Genomic DNA, 15,516 nt, shown 5'->3' with positions numbered 1-15,516 from the left:
GCCCATTATGGATAGATTTTTTTATATTTGTATTCTTTTTAAAATGTGTTACTCATGGATGATGATGATAAATATACGTGGTAAGTTGGTAGAGGTCTACCGTCTATAGGTTTGGAAGTAAATGCATCACACAACTTTTCACCTTATTTTCTTCTAATCCCAAGCAAAGACCCACCAAGCTAAGCTCTTCTTATTCTAATTCTACAAGTTTTCAACACACACCCTACCTAGACGTTCTAACTTATATTTCTACATGAAACGCACACTTGACCTTCTTCTCCTTCTTTGTGCTCTTGGCCTCCTATGCTTGACCTAGAAGAAATGCACACCCGACATTCTCATTCTTCTTCATGCACCAAAACGTAGATATTTATAGTTTGTGATAGACACTTACACTAATAGATACTTGTAGAGATAGATATTTATAGATGACAATGATAGGTGTTTATCAATGTCTATTAGTGATAGACATCTTCGCTTGGCTACGAAGAAATGTGCACACAACCTCTGATAGACTTGTAGATTTCTTCATCTTCACTTAGCTCGGAAGAAACGTGCATTTGACATTTGATAGACATTAATAAGCTTCTTTTCTTCCAAGAAAATTGGTGAAGGAAAAAAAGAATTCTCATAAGCATAATCTGTTTTAAATAGTAGAGAGAAAACTGAAATTATTATGAAAAATTAAAACAAGTTTGCCAAATTTATTTGTAAATGAGTTCCCTTGTTTTTCTACACAAGACAAATCCCCTTTAAACAAGTTAAATCAAAAGAAGTATTATTTATTCGTTATTTAATTGGTTTAGTGAGAACTTTTTTGTTGATTGGTTATTTGTGTTTATTTTGATTTCTGTGGTTTCTTCTCCATTATCTTTTTCTTCTTCCACTTTCTTTATAAACCAAATGACTTTTTCTCTCTTTGTTCTCAAAAATAGATTATCCACTCACTTCCTTTTTTGTACACTTTTCTTCACCTTCTTCTTTCTATGTTTATCACAATTGTTTTTACATTTATATGGTTGCTTTCTTTTTCATTCAATATATTTTTTTCAACATTGAATCCATGAAAATGGAAATTTAATACCACGATAATTACAATGTAGGTTTAAAATAGCTTTTAGTCTCATTTGCTTTTGCTTCTCTTCGATGGATGTTTGCTTTTCCCATAATGGTATCCTAATTTTTGGGTGATCAATTCAACCTCTAATCTTTGGTTATATTTCATTTCTTCAACTTGTTTAGTAACGAGCATAGCGACCCTATTGTTAAGAGAGAAGAACCTATGATTAACTTTTCGAAAAATTTCTAAACGAACAATTTCAATGAAATCTTTCAATATCTTCTTTTACTATGTTCAACTCTATGTATTGTTCTATCTGTAGGTTACATTGAATGTACTAACATTTGTTATACCCTCTTAACTTTGCTTTGTAACAATATAGACCTTGTACTTTCATTTTCTAAATTTTACTAGGTAGAAATTGGTCGTTTTACTTTAAAATGACAATTTAGTTCCTATTGTAGAAATTATTGTTAAATTGAAAAATATAGACTATGACAATTTAGTTCCTATTATAGAAATTATTGTTAAATTGAAAAATATAGACTATATTTAGGGGTGACAACGATATTTAAAAAAAAATGCATATAGAGCAAAGTCTATATATATATGATAGATTTCTATTACCGATAATCTTATAGTTTATTAGTAATAGATTAATACTTACTACATGATCTATCAATATTAGAAGTCATTTGTAGACTGACATATTTTTCTATATTTATAAATTTTTTAGAAGATTATATATGCTAATATTTTATATTTGCATCTATACCGTATTCTTACATATTTTATAATATAAAATTTATATAATAAAAATTAATATCTAATTTGAATGATTTTTTTTTACATCATAAACTAAACGTGAAAGTATAGGAACCAAATTGTTACGCTTAAACATAGCAACTAAATTATTACAAATTGAAGTTAAAAAAAACTAAATTATTGCTTTCCAAAAAGTTGAGAGAGAAATTGTATTATAATGTATGATCAAACTCTATTTTAACTAAGTATTTAGGTATGGTGGTATGGTTGGAAATGATAGTTGTAATAATTTTAGAGAAAGAGATTGCTACAACTTAATTTTGTAAATTTGATTTTTAAACAAATATACGTTTGTTACTAAACTAATTTTGAATTATTGTGTTGAGTTCTAAAAGTAAATTTAGCGTTATCCAACTACTTAAAACTTGTAAATTCTATTTGAAGATTCCTATTTAACCAAATAATCACAGTAAATAACTATTTCAATTTATTTTCACATATTTGACATTTTGAGTAAAAAAAAATTGGAACATTGTATCAGGCAAACACATTTTAAAAAAATAGTCCATGATTTTTTTTATTTTTTATTTCATTTTCACAGTGATTTTTAAAATATTAAATTCGTTACATTTACATATTTTGAAGAACTCTATTATCATTAAATTAATTGTTTTTACTATTTTTTTCGATTGTCCCAATGATATTCAACACATTAACTTTTCACATATGGTAATCAGCAATACCTTTACAGAGGCTAAGTCAGATAGTCATTTTGAGACTGATTCTTAGTCAATTACTTAACAGAAATCATCAATCAATTTAAGTCATCCAAAATCCAAAATCAATTTGAAATGAATTAAAATTTTCCTAAAACCAATTTGAACCCATCTCAAACACTATCAATTGAAGAAAAAGTGATTCCTCCCAAAATCAAACATAACCTATACTAAAATTCAATTTTTAGATCCACTATCAAACACCCCTAAGCTTCTTCAATTCGCATATCCAATTTCTCCTCCCTTTGTTTTGGGTAAAATAGCAAATTTTAATTTTCTTTTCTCAATTGAGATCAGAAGAATATTGTTTTATTTAGAGTTAAGAACATGTTTGGTCAAACAAATATTAAACATCACAAAAATATACACAAATCAAGAAATTAAGATCCCCTTGCCCAAATCTCAAATAAAATGAACTCAACTCAACTCAACTCACGCCAAAATCCGATTATCCTTCCCCACTCCTAACTTTGATGAGAAAACCTAAAGCAGTACACTTTGATCCACACATCACATTCACATTAATAGACAAAGTAATGAGGATAGCCATATCATAGTTCTCGAGTGGGAGAGCAGGTGGTCGGGTTGGGATCGGACGGGAGTTGCTAAATATCGAGATGAGGAAACCACTCTCAAAGTTAACAATTAAAGCAGGGATGAGAAGCATATAGAGGCTCAAACTAATGCAACAAACTCTCCCTAACATATATTGCCTATGTCCCGAATGAAGTCTGGCTCAAACTTCAAAAATTCTTTCTACAAATTTTGACTGTATCCGTAGCCCATCCCCAACCTCTGACCTAATTTTTTTTCTTCTCACAAACAAAAAATCAATAAAAAATTAAATTCCTTACAATTCCGACTAGCCGCTGGCAACTATCTCATGGATGGCATCACTGACGACTTCATCATCTGATCTAACGGCCAGCTTCATTGCAACCTCTCTTGATGAATCGATTCCAAATGATAATCGCACAAGTACCTTCACGTTGCCAATGTATACACCAGATAATAGACAGGTATGGGATCTTGAGTTGCTTGCGACCGCCTCTGTACCCTGAAAGAGAGCAACACAATTTGAATAGAAAAACCAATGGTTCAGAAAAGTGTGGAAAATCCTCTAAACCACTAAAAAGGTTTTGAAACCCAACTCGCAAACCATAATTCTATCAATAATCCAAGATTTTTAAGTCGTTCTGCTGGATAATGTAAATAAAGGCTACACAAATTTTAAGCTTTTGAATCTTGAACCACACGTGCAACTAAAGACTAGACTACACAAAATGAAGCTTTTGTATCTCAGATTGAACAAATATAAGCTTCATAAAATTGTACTTAAAGCACTTCCTTCTCTTGACGATTATGCCATATGGATGATTGCATCAAAACAAACTAACCTCACACGGCTGCATGCCGAGAAGATTTATGACAGCACCTACAGCTTCCGCCAAACTCTCCCTTGGTCCAAGGCCGTATTCATCAACCCGTTCACAATCTGGACCCAAGCTGTCCCATGCATTCTTGAAGTTAGAGACCCCTACTTTCAACATGTAATCAGCTGAAACAACCTCCAAATCCTCCAACTGATATTCATCCTCCACACCGTCTTCTTCTGCCTCACCTGTACTTGGGTCAACCTAGTAACCAAAGAAATTTAATACCAAATCAACATCAAGCGTTTAGGTGCTTAGAAATGAACTTTTCCCAGTACACTAAAAGCTTATATAAATGTATAGAATCCTCACGAATTTTATCTCCAAAATCTGATTTTCTAGGAGCCTAAGAGGTCCAATTAGACCCATGACTAACAATAGAATTAGACTAAAGATATCCAATTCCTCACTCTAGCCCAAAAGCCTCCTGTTCTGTCGAATCTCTTATCCTGCGTTTTTTTCTCCAGAAAACAAGAATATAGAGCCAAGATGTGCTGATATCGAATTAGATATTTGCAAACTGAATTATTAACGCTTCCTATCCAATTCACCATCTTCATTCAATAAATTTTATGAAAATTTGCAAAAACCACCAAACTAAAAATTGAGTCCCCAAACTTAACTAAAATCTAAAATTGGACCCTCAAACTTACGTAATTACATAAAAATTTTACTGATTATATAAATCAGCGATTCAATTTTTATCATTTATGAGTCTAATTTTTACGGTTATTGTAAGCTTAGAGGATCCAATTTTATCACTTAAGAAGTTTAGGGGACCAATTGTTATCATTAAAAGTTTATCTAATTTAATTGTAACTATCACCATACTTTATGGATGGCTTTTGGAATTTGGCCTAAATTTTATCTGAATTACCTCTTTAACAATAAATCTCAACATGTTTGAAAATTTCCCAACAGCGGAGACTCCTTCAGGCTTCTCAAATGCCACAAAGGTTTGTCCGGGTGAATCATAGGGAAGTGATCTGAGAGGTCTGGATATCACTTCAGAGAATTCCTCTGCATCAGATGCGTCAACAACGACAAAGACCTGACAGAAGGCAAAAATGATTATAGAAATCTGGATGCAGTCCCCCCCAAATAAAAAAGTGTGGACATTTTCCTTGAATAAGTCAATACATTTTCAAGTAGTTGCTCGGGAATTGTATTTGTGCAGTTGTACTGAAACACAACATGGCTATCAAAAATGTGCTTAACAACATTAACTGCATATTCCGTTTCTGCTTCTGTAAGCTCCACAGGTGCTGAAGACTGAGAAGATCAATACCATTAAAATTTCAGCATTGAAGTAATATTGAAAATGTATACACAAATATAGCACAACACGTCACCATGCATGCTTAAGAATAGTAACAACATAAGTTACATAACCTTGAAGAGTTTCCCAAAGTTTGCAAATTCTGGAATCGAGGAAAGCAGCTTTTCATACGCATCAACAGTGGCTGTTGGGCCACTTGGAGGAGCACCAAGCCCAGCTGGCTTTTTACCTGGAGCTTTCTTCTCAGCAAGTGGCTGAGACTTGATTTCCTTGGGCACAGAATCAATGTCAAAAGGTTCCTCAGAAGGCTCCTGCATGCATATGCAAAAACATTTTAGTGATGATCTCCTAGGTACTTGAAAAACTCACTCCGCAAACTTACATAATTTTTCAAACTTGTTTCTAGATTGATCAGTGGGACATCTAGAGAGCCGAAAAGAAAGTCAGTGGCATCCTTCTCAGTTTCAGCAACTGTACCATCAGCTCCAAGAGTTTTTAAATATAGGGTGGCCCTATCTCGAACCTGCCCAAGAAATTCAACGTACAATTAGACTCAAACCACATATAAGAAATCATCAAATTTAAGTCACTCAAAATTTTTAAAACAATCTGGTCATGGAAACCTCAACAATTCTGACTAATAAGATACCTCATCGTCATTGTCAAAAAGACATCGTCTCAACAGAACAAATATTCGAGGCTGTAACAGAGAGGTAAGAACATCGTAAGCTGAGTGATAAGATTGACAAATAGGGTTCATCCAGCTTACAATAAACGGAGAAAGTAAGTTGTAGTCTTGTACCTTCAATGATTCAACTGTAACACCAAATCTTGCTAATGTGCTCACGGCACTGGCACGAACAGTTGCATTTTCAAGATGTACTCGGTTGTATATGTATCGTATGTATTTGCTAGGATCAGAGGTTTTGGGTCCTTCAATCCCCAGAAAATGAAGGATCTGAGATAATGGTTAATAAATTATTAAAGAAAAATCTTATAAAGGTCATATAGAACATGAAATGGTGAGAAATAGAAAATAGTAGCTACTGGAATAATATAAGATGTATAATAACCTGTGTCGAAAGATAGGTGAATTCACAATCTTCAATAAACTCACACAAATGAAGCAACCCACTCTCTTTTGCATCAGGAATATCTCTTATAAGAATTACAATTGAATCCACAATAGCCTTTTTATAATCAAAGCCCCCTTCTTCTCTGAGAATGTTGCTAAGGAAATTCATCCTGAAAAAGTTACAAAGTGTGAACTGCACTTACAATCCCAATATATATTACCCAAAATGACGCAACATGTAAACATTTAATAATAACAAATCCTTGTAAAGTATTTTATTAAAAAGAAAAAATTGTATACGATATTACTTACAGAGATCTATACTTCAATGGGAACTTCAAACACAGAGATTTAATAGCTTCCACCACAACAATTTTAAACTCATCCGCAATATCAGACATAAAGTTTGTTATCTGCTTCATTAGACGGTCCACACTTGATTCATTTCCTGTTTTCAGAAGTGTTGTAATTGCAAGAGTTGCAATGCTTCTGTTTTGATCAGATATCAAACTCTCCATATCGATATTGCAGTTAGTGACAGCCATTGGATGAGACATTGCCACCTGCAAGTTTTCAGATACATTATTCAAATATCAAAAGAAAAACTAAGAAAAGAGAGAATCACGTTTAAAAATGAATAGTTGTAGATGTAACCTTATTTAAGGTGCGGACAGCAGCAAATCTCAGTACTGGTTTTGAGGAGCTTAAGAACAGCTGAAGGACGGTAATGGCTGGTGTCAATTCTCTACTTGTTACACCATGCAGCTCAGTGATTGCTTTGGCAGCTTCAAATATCACCATCTCCGCTTTGTGGCGCAGACATCCCTCAAGAAAATCGTAGAAGGGCCGATCACCGGTTTGAGTACTAGTAGCTGATTCGCGAATAACCTGCTTGAACAATCCTCCATAAGAAAACAAACAAGAAGGAAACACTGGTCGTACTTGTGAGCCAGGAAATTACATGCCTGACTGGTATAGCGAATCAAGAGGCATTGAGCCAACGGAGACCGAACAGTACCCCTTGTCAGGCTAGTGACCAGTTTGCTAACAGCTAGACGATCATTTTGACGTATCTGCGAAAAGAAAACAAATTATATTTTCTTTAGATTTTGTAAACAGAAAATTTCTTTTAGAAGAGAAATGGAAATCCATTAATATGGAAAGGAACAAAATAAGGTGTATGATGGGGGTTAAGAAGTGCCAAATGAGAAAATTAGCTGATAGAGAAGTACTTCATCAAGTGTAATTATAAAATGTCTTATGGACAGCAACAAAATGGCCAATCCCAAAGAAAACGTGGCAGGCAAGAATCACGAGTTCTACACTAGTGGAAGTAGAATAATTAACATTATAATTTGGTTCAAACACAAGGAATAAGTGCACAAAAAACCCTGAATAATCAAAATATGAGCAAATGTGCATGTTTAAGGAAATAACAATACATTGGGAGTTTTTAGGTAAAGCACATAGGCAAAAATAAAATAATGCCAAATATTACAACAATAGGATTATCAAAATTGACTAAGATTATTAAAATAACATATAGAAAAAGACTAGAAATATATAGTTGGTATATCTATAATATACCAGACTAATCAACATTGGTACATCTTACCGTGCATTAGAGAGATTCAGTTAAAAAGACAATTTTCTTAAAAGATCGAAACTTAAAACTAGTGTTGTAAATAAATACTTTTTTCTATCAATGTTATTATGCCACCACTGAATATTGAAATTCTATATATAGTCAACAAAATATCATAATATTCTGTATTTAATTCGGCTACAAAACAACAATGGTTGGTACTTACTCTTTTTCTGAAAAAAAAATGAAACTTCTAGGACGTGTTTCTATTAGGAAAATAGAAAACCAAATACATATTTATCACAATCCGCTTGCACAAATTAAGTCAGATACAATAGACATAATTGATGTCCCTGACGGTTCATATCCAATAACTTTTAACCTTTTAAATTTCAAAATAAAGTGTTAAATAAGCAAAAAAAAAAACTTGACACAAAAGGATGATCCAAATTTTTGACATACTTGATGAAGCAAGGCAAGAGCGTGAAATTGCACAAGTGCCGCCCGTGACTGAACAGCTTCCTGAACCTCATTACTCCACCGCTTGACAATTTCTGGATTTGTCTGATATGAAGCGTTGGAAAGAGAAAAAGTAAGATAAAAATGGTATGAAAAATTGATCCAATATGCATTACCATCTACAATTAACTAATACCTGGAGCAAATGAAGACCACTGACTAAGGCAGCACTAGCTACCACAGGATTTTTATCTACAATTGCTTGTTTCAGATACCTCTCGATCTGGGTGAGAAGGGTTCCATCTGTAATCCGACAAAGCACACGAATGGCATTTGCCCGATACATATCAGTCTTACTATTCATGTCCTTCATTAGGGAGCTAGTCACAATAATAACCTTAAAGAAAATGAAATTAAATGTGTCAGTTCATAATTATGAATGTACAACTACAGAATTCAAGTTAACCTGATTATGGTGTTAACCTCATCAGCAGACGGAGAAAGCTCCTTTATTATCAAATAAACCATTCTCCTCAACCCTATATCTCTTGACTGGAAGAGCTTTGTGACAGCAAAGAAAACTTCGGTGGCTTCAATCTATTAAAAAGTTTAGTGTACATTGTCAACATTCGAACAGATCGTGCAAGCGTACATCAGCTAAGCCCATGAGTGGAAAATGCATTGACCAATGCTGCCTATGAAGGACGGATAACCATTAAATGGAAAAGGAAAAAATGAAACAAAAAGACAACATTAAACTTGACCTTTGTGAAGTTTTCACCCTGATTCAGAAGATACAAAAGCTTCGTGATAACCTAAAAATAAGACATGCAACAGGCAGAAAATATTAATTACAGCACAGTTGTGTGCACATGAGAAAAGTTAAAGGGAAGCCATTACAAATAATTTCATACTACGAAGCCCACACCTGAGAGCATCTTCTTGGATCTAACTGAGGATCATTAAAGACTCTAGCTTCCTGAAGAACAGCGCCTTTCTCAATCCCCAAAAACGGAGAATACTCAGCTGTAAATCCCAAAACCCAAGAGTTAACATCATACCGCCTTGTAGAGCAGATACAGAACAGTAATCGCAAAAGGGATACAACACTCAAATGGCAGCACTATCCTATCCAATCAACAAATTAACAAAAGCACAATAGAAATGGAAAATGCACAATATGAATATTACAATTAAAGCAAAGTCTACATAAGACGACAACGCAATACATCAACAAGTAAGGGCAAGGACGAAGTGACATAGATCTACAATCAAAAAGACTGATCCAGTAACTGGGAAGGTGTAAATCGAGGAATTAAGTAAAATTGAAATGAGAAGAGAAGAAATTGAGGAATTTATGGGTGGAAATGGAAAGGCATTCGATGAGAGTGGAAAAAGAGGAGTACCTTCGTCATCTCGGTCGTCGTCCTTCTTGATGAGAGGCTGAGCCATGGGCGAAGAATTTGAATCGGAGAGATCTAGAGACGACCAGCAGAGCAAAGCGAAGCAAAGGTTAGTAGTGCGCGTGCTTGTGAACAAAGAAGAAGAAACCAAAGAAAGAGAAGTCGAAGTTCGTTCGATTTTGTGAAATCTTTTGGTTTGGTTGGCGAAGAAGGAGAACTTAGAATATGGGCTGGGCCTCCTTTTTTCAAATAAAGCAGTGGGCTTTAACAATATGAGCCTGGCCCATAACATATATTACGTGGATAGCATGGGAAGTCGAAGAATTACAAGGGAATATGTTTTATTAAACAGAAAAAAGAAAAAAAAAAGACTTACTAAGATATATTTTCCTATCAAACAAAAAAATAAAAGTTATACTAGTAATTTCTTCTCTTGAAAAAAATAATTTAAGGGGGTTATATTCTCCCACTTAAAAGGGAAGCAATTTCGTTCAAGATTGAGAAGAAAACGTCAAATTAATTTCATAAAATGACTTCCAAATTGAAAAATGATACGGGACTAACAAGACAAATTAGTCAAGGTCAACCTCACCCAAAGAATGATGAAAGAAGTAACAAGCAAACTACTAGTCAGTTCTAGGTGTCTTGTGTCAAAATCAAACGTAGGAGGTCGAGGTCGAATCTAAGATGGTCAACGCTTAGGCAAAAATGACTCACTTTATCTTTCAAAGGTTACACACCATGTAGTTAAAAACAAGTCATTAGACTCATTTTAAACCAACCATGGGGTTGGAGTTGGGGTTGAAGTTGATCCATATAGGTCAAGCCTAGACACTTATGTCAAAGGTGACTCAGGTAGGTAGAGATCGAGGTCAATCTTTGCCAAAGTTGACAGCCAAATGTTTGTTTTTAATATGAATCAATATGTTTACATCAATCACGTTATGACACATGATCTATAGTATGCCCAATTTGTGGTAAATGTGTAGAAAACACACTTTAATCTAAACCTAAGTGACATGTTATTCATCATTTTCTAACAAATCTCAACTTGTCTTCCATCTTTCTAGAGAAAATTTTAAGCTCAAAAGAAGAGTCACCTGCTTGTCATATCACTTCTTCGGCATATTATCTCTTGGATATCAATATATATCTTTCTCGGGAAGGTGCACATAATCTCTCTAAGAAATTTATTATCATCCTTTTAGAGAAAACTTTAGATAAATCATTTGCTTATCATATCTCTAAAAAAAAAAAAAGAAGTCCATACTCAATGAATATGAAAGAACCGCAAAACCCGATGTTATTGAGAGAATGTCACTAGTCATCTCTAGGCTATTTTAAAAACCACCCTAGGATGTTGTTAACTGTTAAGGTAACTTTAGGACCTAAAACTTTATCCAAAAAAGTAACAACACATCGATCTTACAAGTTTTTGAAAGAGAGTATGATCATGCAACATAATCAATTTCGAATATCATCCTACTTACACCAATTTCAAGGATTAAACATGATACTACAAAGTTTTAAAAAAAACATAGTTTAGAGTATTGATTTTTTGGTAGCTTAAATTGATGAAATTTGTTGTTGTAATCATTCTCGAATTTGTAAGGATCACTAGCAAGGTCTTCTTCACTATCCTCTGGTCATAGAAGTTAACCGTGTGATCAAAATAAGTTATCAATTTGATTTTCCAACAAAATCCTCAAAGTTCATCCAGTTTTAACCCTATAAAAGAAATTTGTGTTTATATAGCCAATTTACATGCAAACACAAACAATTAGCACCAAAAGTGGGATTTGTGGATTGAAGATAGAATGATCAACACCTCAGTGAGCAAGTAGCTCGATAATCTAAATTTGACTTTCTTAAAAAGCTTTTCAATTTTTCAATTTTTAAATTTGGTTTAATATTAATTAATTAATATTTTCAAAAATAACAAAATATTGAAACTATTTACAAAATGTAGTAAAATTCATTCACCTAATTTGGATCCATATTCTAATTTTTGACATTGAAATCTTATTTAAATATAATTTCTATCTCATTTGTGATCGTTAACCACATCGAATATTATTAACAATTTAATTTCTTAATTAATTCAAACTATTCGAATTTCTCGATCTGTGTCCTAAGTTTAATTCGTAATGAGCAAGTAGATGGACCTAATGGGCCTATAAATTATGAGTTACAATAGTATGAGATTAATTGGCTAAACTCTTTTAATCTAGTTAATCTACATTCATTAACTAATAGAACTATCCATATCCATTATAGCCTATAAACTGCACTCTCCTCGTTGTAGATAGATTTATATCCACCTGATATAATCATAATTAGTAAGTCAACCATTCATAGATTGTTCAGAATTTTGGCTAGGTCAATATATTATTTTACCTTTGAGATTACATCTTATTCTTTAAGTCCAATGATTCTATAATTATTGTTTATGATTCAACCAATAAACAAATTTCTCTTTGGGCTAATGAGAGGGTAAGACCACTTGTTCAAGATCTGAAGTCAGCTCTTAAGAGAACAATCTCTCTACTATCTCTAAAAGCGGGGTAGAAGTGAGTTCCATCTCGCACCTTATGTTCTTAGCTATCTAACTAGTCTTACCCCTAAAATGGAAGGTTTATTGAGCCAGTGCTAATGAACTGCTTTCACTTGTGCAGATCTAAGAATAATATCAAGTAAACAAGAGTTCATAGTTAACTCAAGATTAAGGTCAAGTTACCTAGGTCATTTTAGTTGAAATAGTCAATTTTAAACAATAAATGATGTTATAATGTAAAAGTGAATGTTTCATGGTTCAATCTTATGAAAATTCTTTTGCATAGGACTCCATCATTCACATGTCTCTATATAAGTGATTTTGCATCACATGACTTGTACAAGTTATAAAGCAGATCGTATCCATAATGTCAATAGAATAAGGATTCCAATCTCATTCATATACTATAAGTCATTTAGACTATCTACTTGAACTCGGTCCATATTTATGTCACTACATAAAGTTCAAGTACTCATACTATAGTCCAGGAACTTTAGTTTATTGAATCATGAGTAAATCTCTTATTCGATAAACACTTTATTGAATGAATCTCTTATCGATAAACACTTTATTGAATGAATCTCTTATTCAATAAACACTTTATTGAACAATACTTCAATAAAAACTTTTTTGAATAATAGGTTTAACATTCACAATCACGAGTTTTAGAACACAAAACCCAACAAAGTTTTGTGTCCTACAACCCAACAATTTGATTAGTCAATTTATGAGCATTGTACATGGACATTGGTGAACAACTCAACCTTAGCAAGCATCAACAAACAAGGTCATTGAAGGAACACAAACTAGAATAAGTATGCTTCCAAATTTGGTAAAATAAATTATCTCATAAATGTGACTGGTCAAACCTAAAAACCTAACATGGGAACAATAACTACTGTTATAAGTAATTTTGGACGAAAAGAATATAGCCAATAAATAAAGAAAAAAGAAAATGAAACATGACCCAAACAATATCATGATGAGTCAAGGAAGTGAAGTTAGACCTTCATGCATAGTTCTTCTTCGGCCTTGGAGGCTCAAGTGGACCTCCAAACCCGTGAATAAGTCTAAGGAACCAAATCACCACATGGGGTATGAGTCAAGCATTTGAACCAACTCATCATTTGACTAACTCAAAATAAAATACATATGCGTTTGACAACATTTTTTCAAAAGCTTTTTTAGGTAAAAGTTTGTTTCGTTGGTCATATGCTAAAAATGTTTTCATTAATTTTAAATTACAATAAAAAAATACTATTTGGAGGTGATGGTTTGAGTTGATGGACGATCATTAGGGATAATAGTCGAAGGTGGCCGATGGTGATCACTAGAAAATGGTTATTAGAAGTTGGCCACCGGTGGTCGCATGAAGTAGTCACAAGAAACGGTGGTCGAAGGTGTTTGCTGGAAAATGATGATCGAGGTTGGCCGACATTGATTGCTGGAAGTTGACTATTGGTGATCATCAAAGACAATGGTTGGAGATGATCACCAAAAAATGGTAAAGGAAAGTTGACCGACAATAGTCACTGAAAAAACTGTTACAAAGGTTAGCTAACGATAGTCACTGGAAAACAGTGACAAAAAGTTGGCTGAAGACAACCACCAGAAAATTAAACAGTCATCAGATTAGAATGCCGATGAAAGTTGGCCATAAAACAGTGTCAAGAGGTTGTTAGTGGCAGTCTCTAAGAGTTGGCAGGTGGCAGGCATCTAAAAATGTTCACAGGAAGTTGGTTGACGATGGTTATGTTGAAAAGTGATTGCTAGAGGTTGATCAATAGTGGTTGTCAAAAAATAGTAAACAAAAGTTAATTGTTAGGGACTGAAGAAAAATAGTAACTAAAAGACGATAACCAAAGGTTTGTTTACAATGATCAATCGTGGTCGATGGTTAGCTTACAACGATCACTAAAAAGATAGTCACCCAAAGTTTGGATGACGATAGTTGTCGAAAAGTGATCGTCTAATATTACCAGAAATAGTTGTGAGAAAAACAGTTGACGAAAATTGGTTATCAACGATCTCGTAAAAAATGATGATTTGAGGATAATCGACAATGATTGCTTGAGATAGTGGTTAAATATTGGCTGATAAGTCAACAAAGATTCGAAGGTTGGAAAACAAAAATTGTTCAACGTAGTAATCGATATATTTTATAGAAATGAGTAAGATTAACTATTAAACACTCGTCTCACTCAAAAAATGATCAAGAATACTCACAAATTCTTATGTATACTGATTAAAAAATAATGACACCTATAGTTATACAAGTGAGACAGAATCTCCAATAACATTAAACCTTCTAATGAAACAAAAAGTCCTAAGTCCTTGAAAAGAAAAAAGTTATGATACTATTTTGTGCCTATTTAAATTTTATGTATTTATTGTCTATAGAATAATATATACAATCTACATTGATTATTATGTCAATGACACTATCTTTTGGTTTTTATTTTTGAAAATTATAAAAATTTATCTATAACTGTATATATATATTTTAAATTATCTATTATTTCCCATATTTTTTTTAAAAAAATTTCTATCATGTCCCAAACCTTTCTTAAAAGAGGATTTTTCAAAATAGGGTTGGGATATTGATTTTTTTAAAGATAAAAAGAAAACAAAAATAAAAACAAAAACGAAAGATGTTTTTAAAAAATATAAAGGGATAAAAATATTAAACTTTTTTTTTGTTGTGGTCGTAAATAGTTTGTCAATTTTTATGTTTTTAAAAATTGTCTAATTTTTTTATTGTATTTATTTGCTTTCAAATTATCTAATATACGTCATCTTGTATAATATGTTCTTCCACAAAAATGATCCATTAAATATAATTTTTTAAAATTTTCTATATTTAAAAATTAATGGGAGATAAAAACAAAATTTGATGGCTAACGTAGATTTTTCAATTTTGGGTTTATTATATGTGTAAATTGTTTTTAAAAAAATCAAATAGGTCAAAGTGAATGACTAAAATAGAGAACTAGAAAAATTAGGAATTTATTAAATAACTTATTTTTACTTGATTGTTTTTTTTTTTAAAAAAAGAAATAGAAACTTATTTTCATTCAAATGTTGGAGGACTTATAAGATAATTTAAAAAGTTAAAACACCAAATGAA

The 15,516-nt window shown here is 32.6% G+C and overlaps 1 protein-coding gene across 1 annotated transcript; it reads right to left on the bottom strand.

Annotated features, from left to right (window-relative positions):
• Nucleotides 1–3,098: 3,098 nt before the first annotated feature.
• Nucleotides 3,099–10,022, bottom strand: LOC101218494 (coatomer subunit gamma). The gene is made up of 18 exons (XM_004150364.3): nt 9,839–10,022; nt 9,361–9,458; nt 9,197–9,247; nt 8,916–9,029; nt 8,629–8,829; nt 8,436–8,537; nt 7,354–7,461; nt 7,043–7,276; nt 6,701–6,951; nt 6,387–6,558; nt 6,116–6,271; nt 5,963–6,013; nt 5,696–5,836; nt 5,427–5,624; nt 5,175–5,306; nt 4,912–5,085; nt 3,999–4,238; nt 3,099–3,658 (listed from the first exon to the last, which is right to left on the bottom strand). The coding sequence occupies exons 1-18, from the start codon at nt 9,882–9,884 to the stop codon at nt 3,464–3,466; spliced, it is 2,664 nt and encodes an 887-aa protein (XP_004150412.1). The 5' UTR covers nt 9,885–10,022; the 3' UTR covers nt 3,099–3,463.
• Between the last annotated feature and the right edge of the window lie 5,494 nt (nt 10,023–15,516).

This window comes from Cucumis sativus, chromosome 7 (genome assembly GCF_000004075.3).
Source record: "Cucumis sativus cultivar 9930 chromosome 7, Cucumber_9930_V3, whole genome shotgun sequence".
Lineage (NCBI taxonomy): Eukaryota > Viridiplantae > Streptophyta > Magnoliopsida > Cucurbitales > Cucurbitaceae > Cucumis > Cucumis sativus.
The sequence above is the reverse complement of the archived record's forward strand: the minus strand, read 5'-3'. Positions and strand labels throughout refer to the sequence as shown.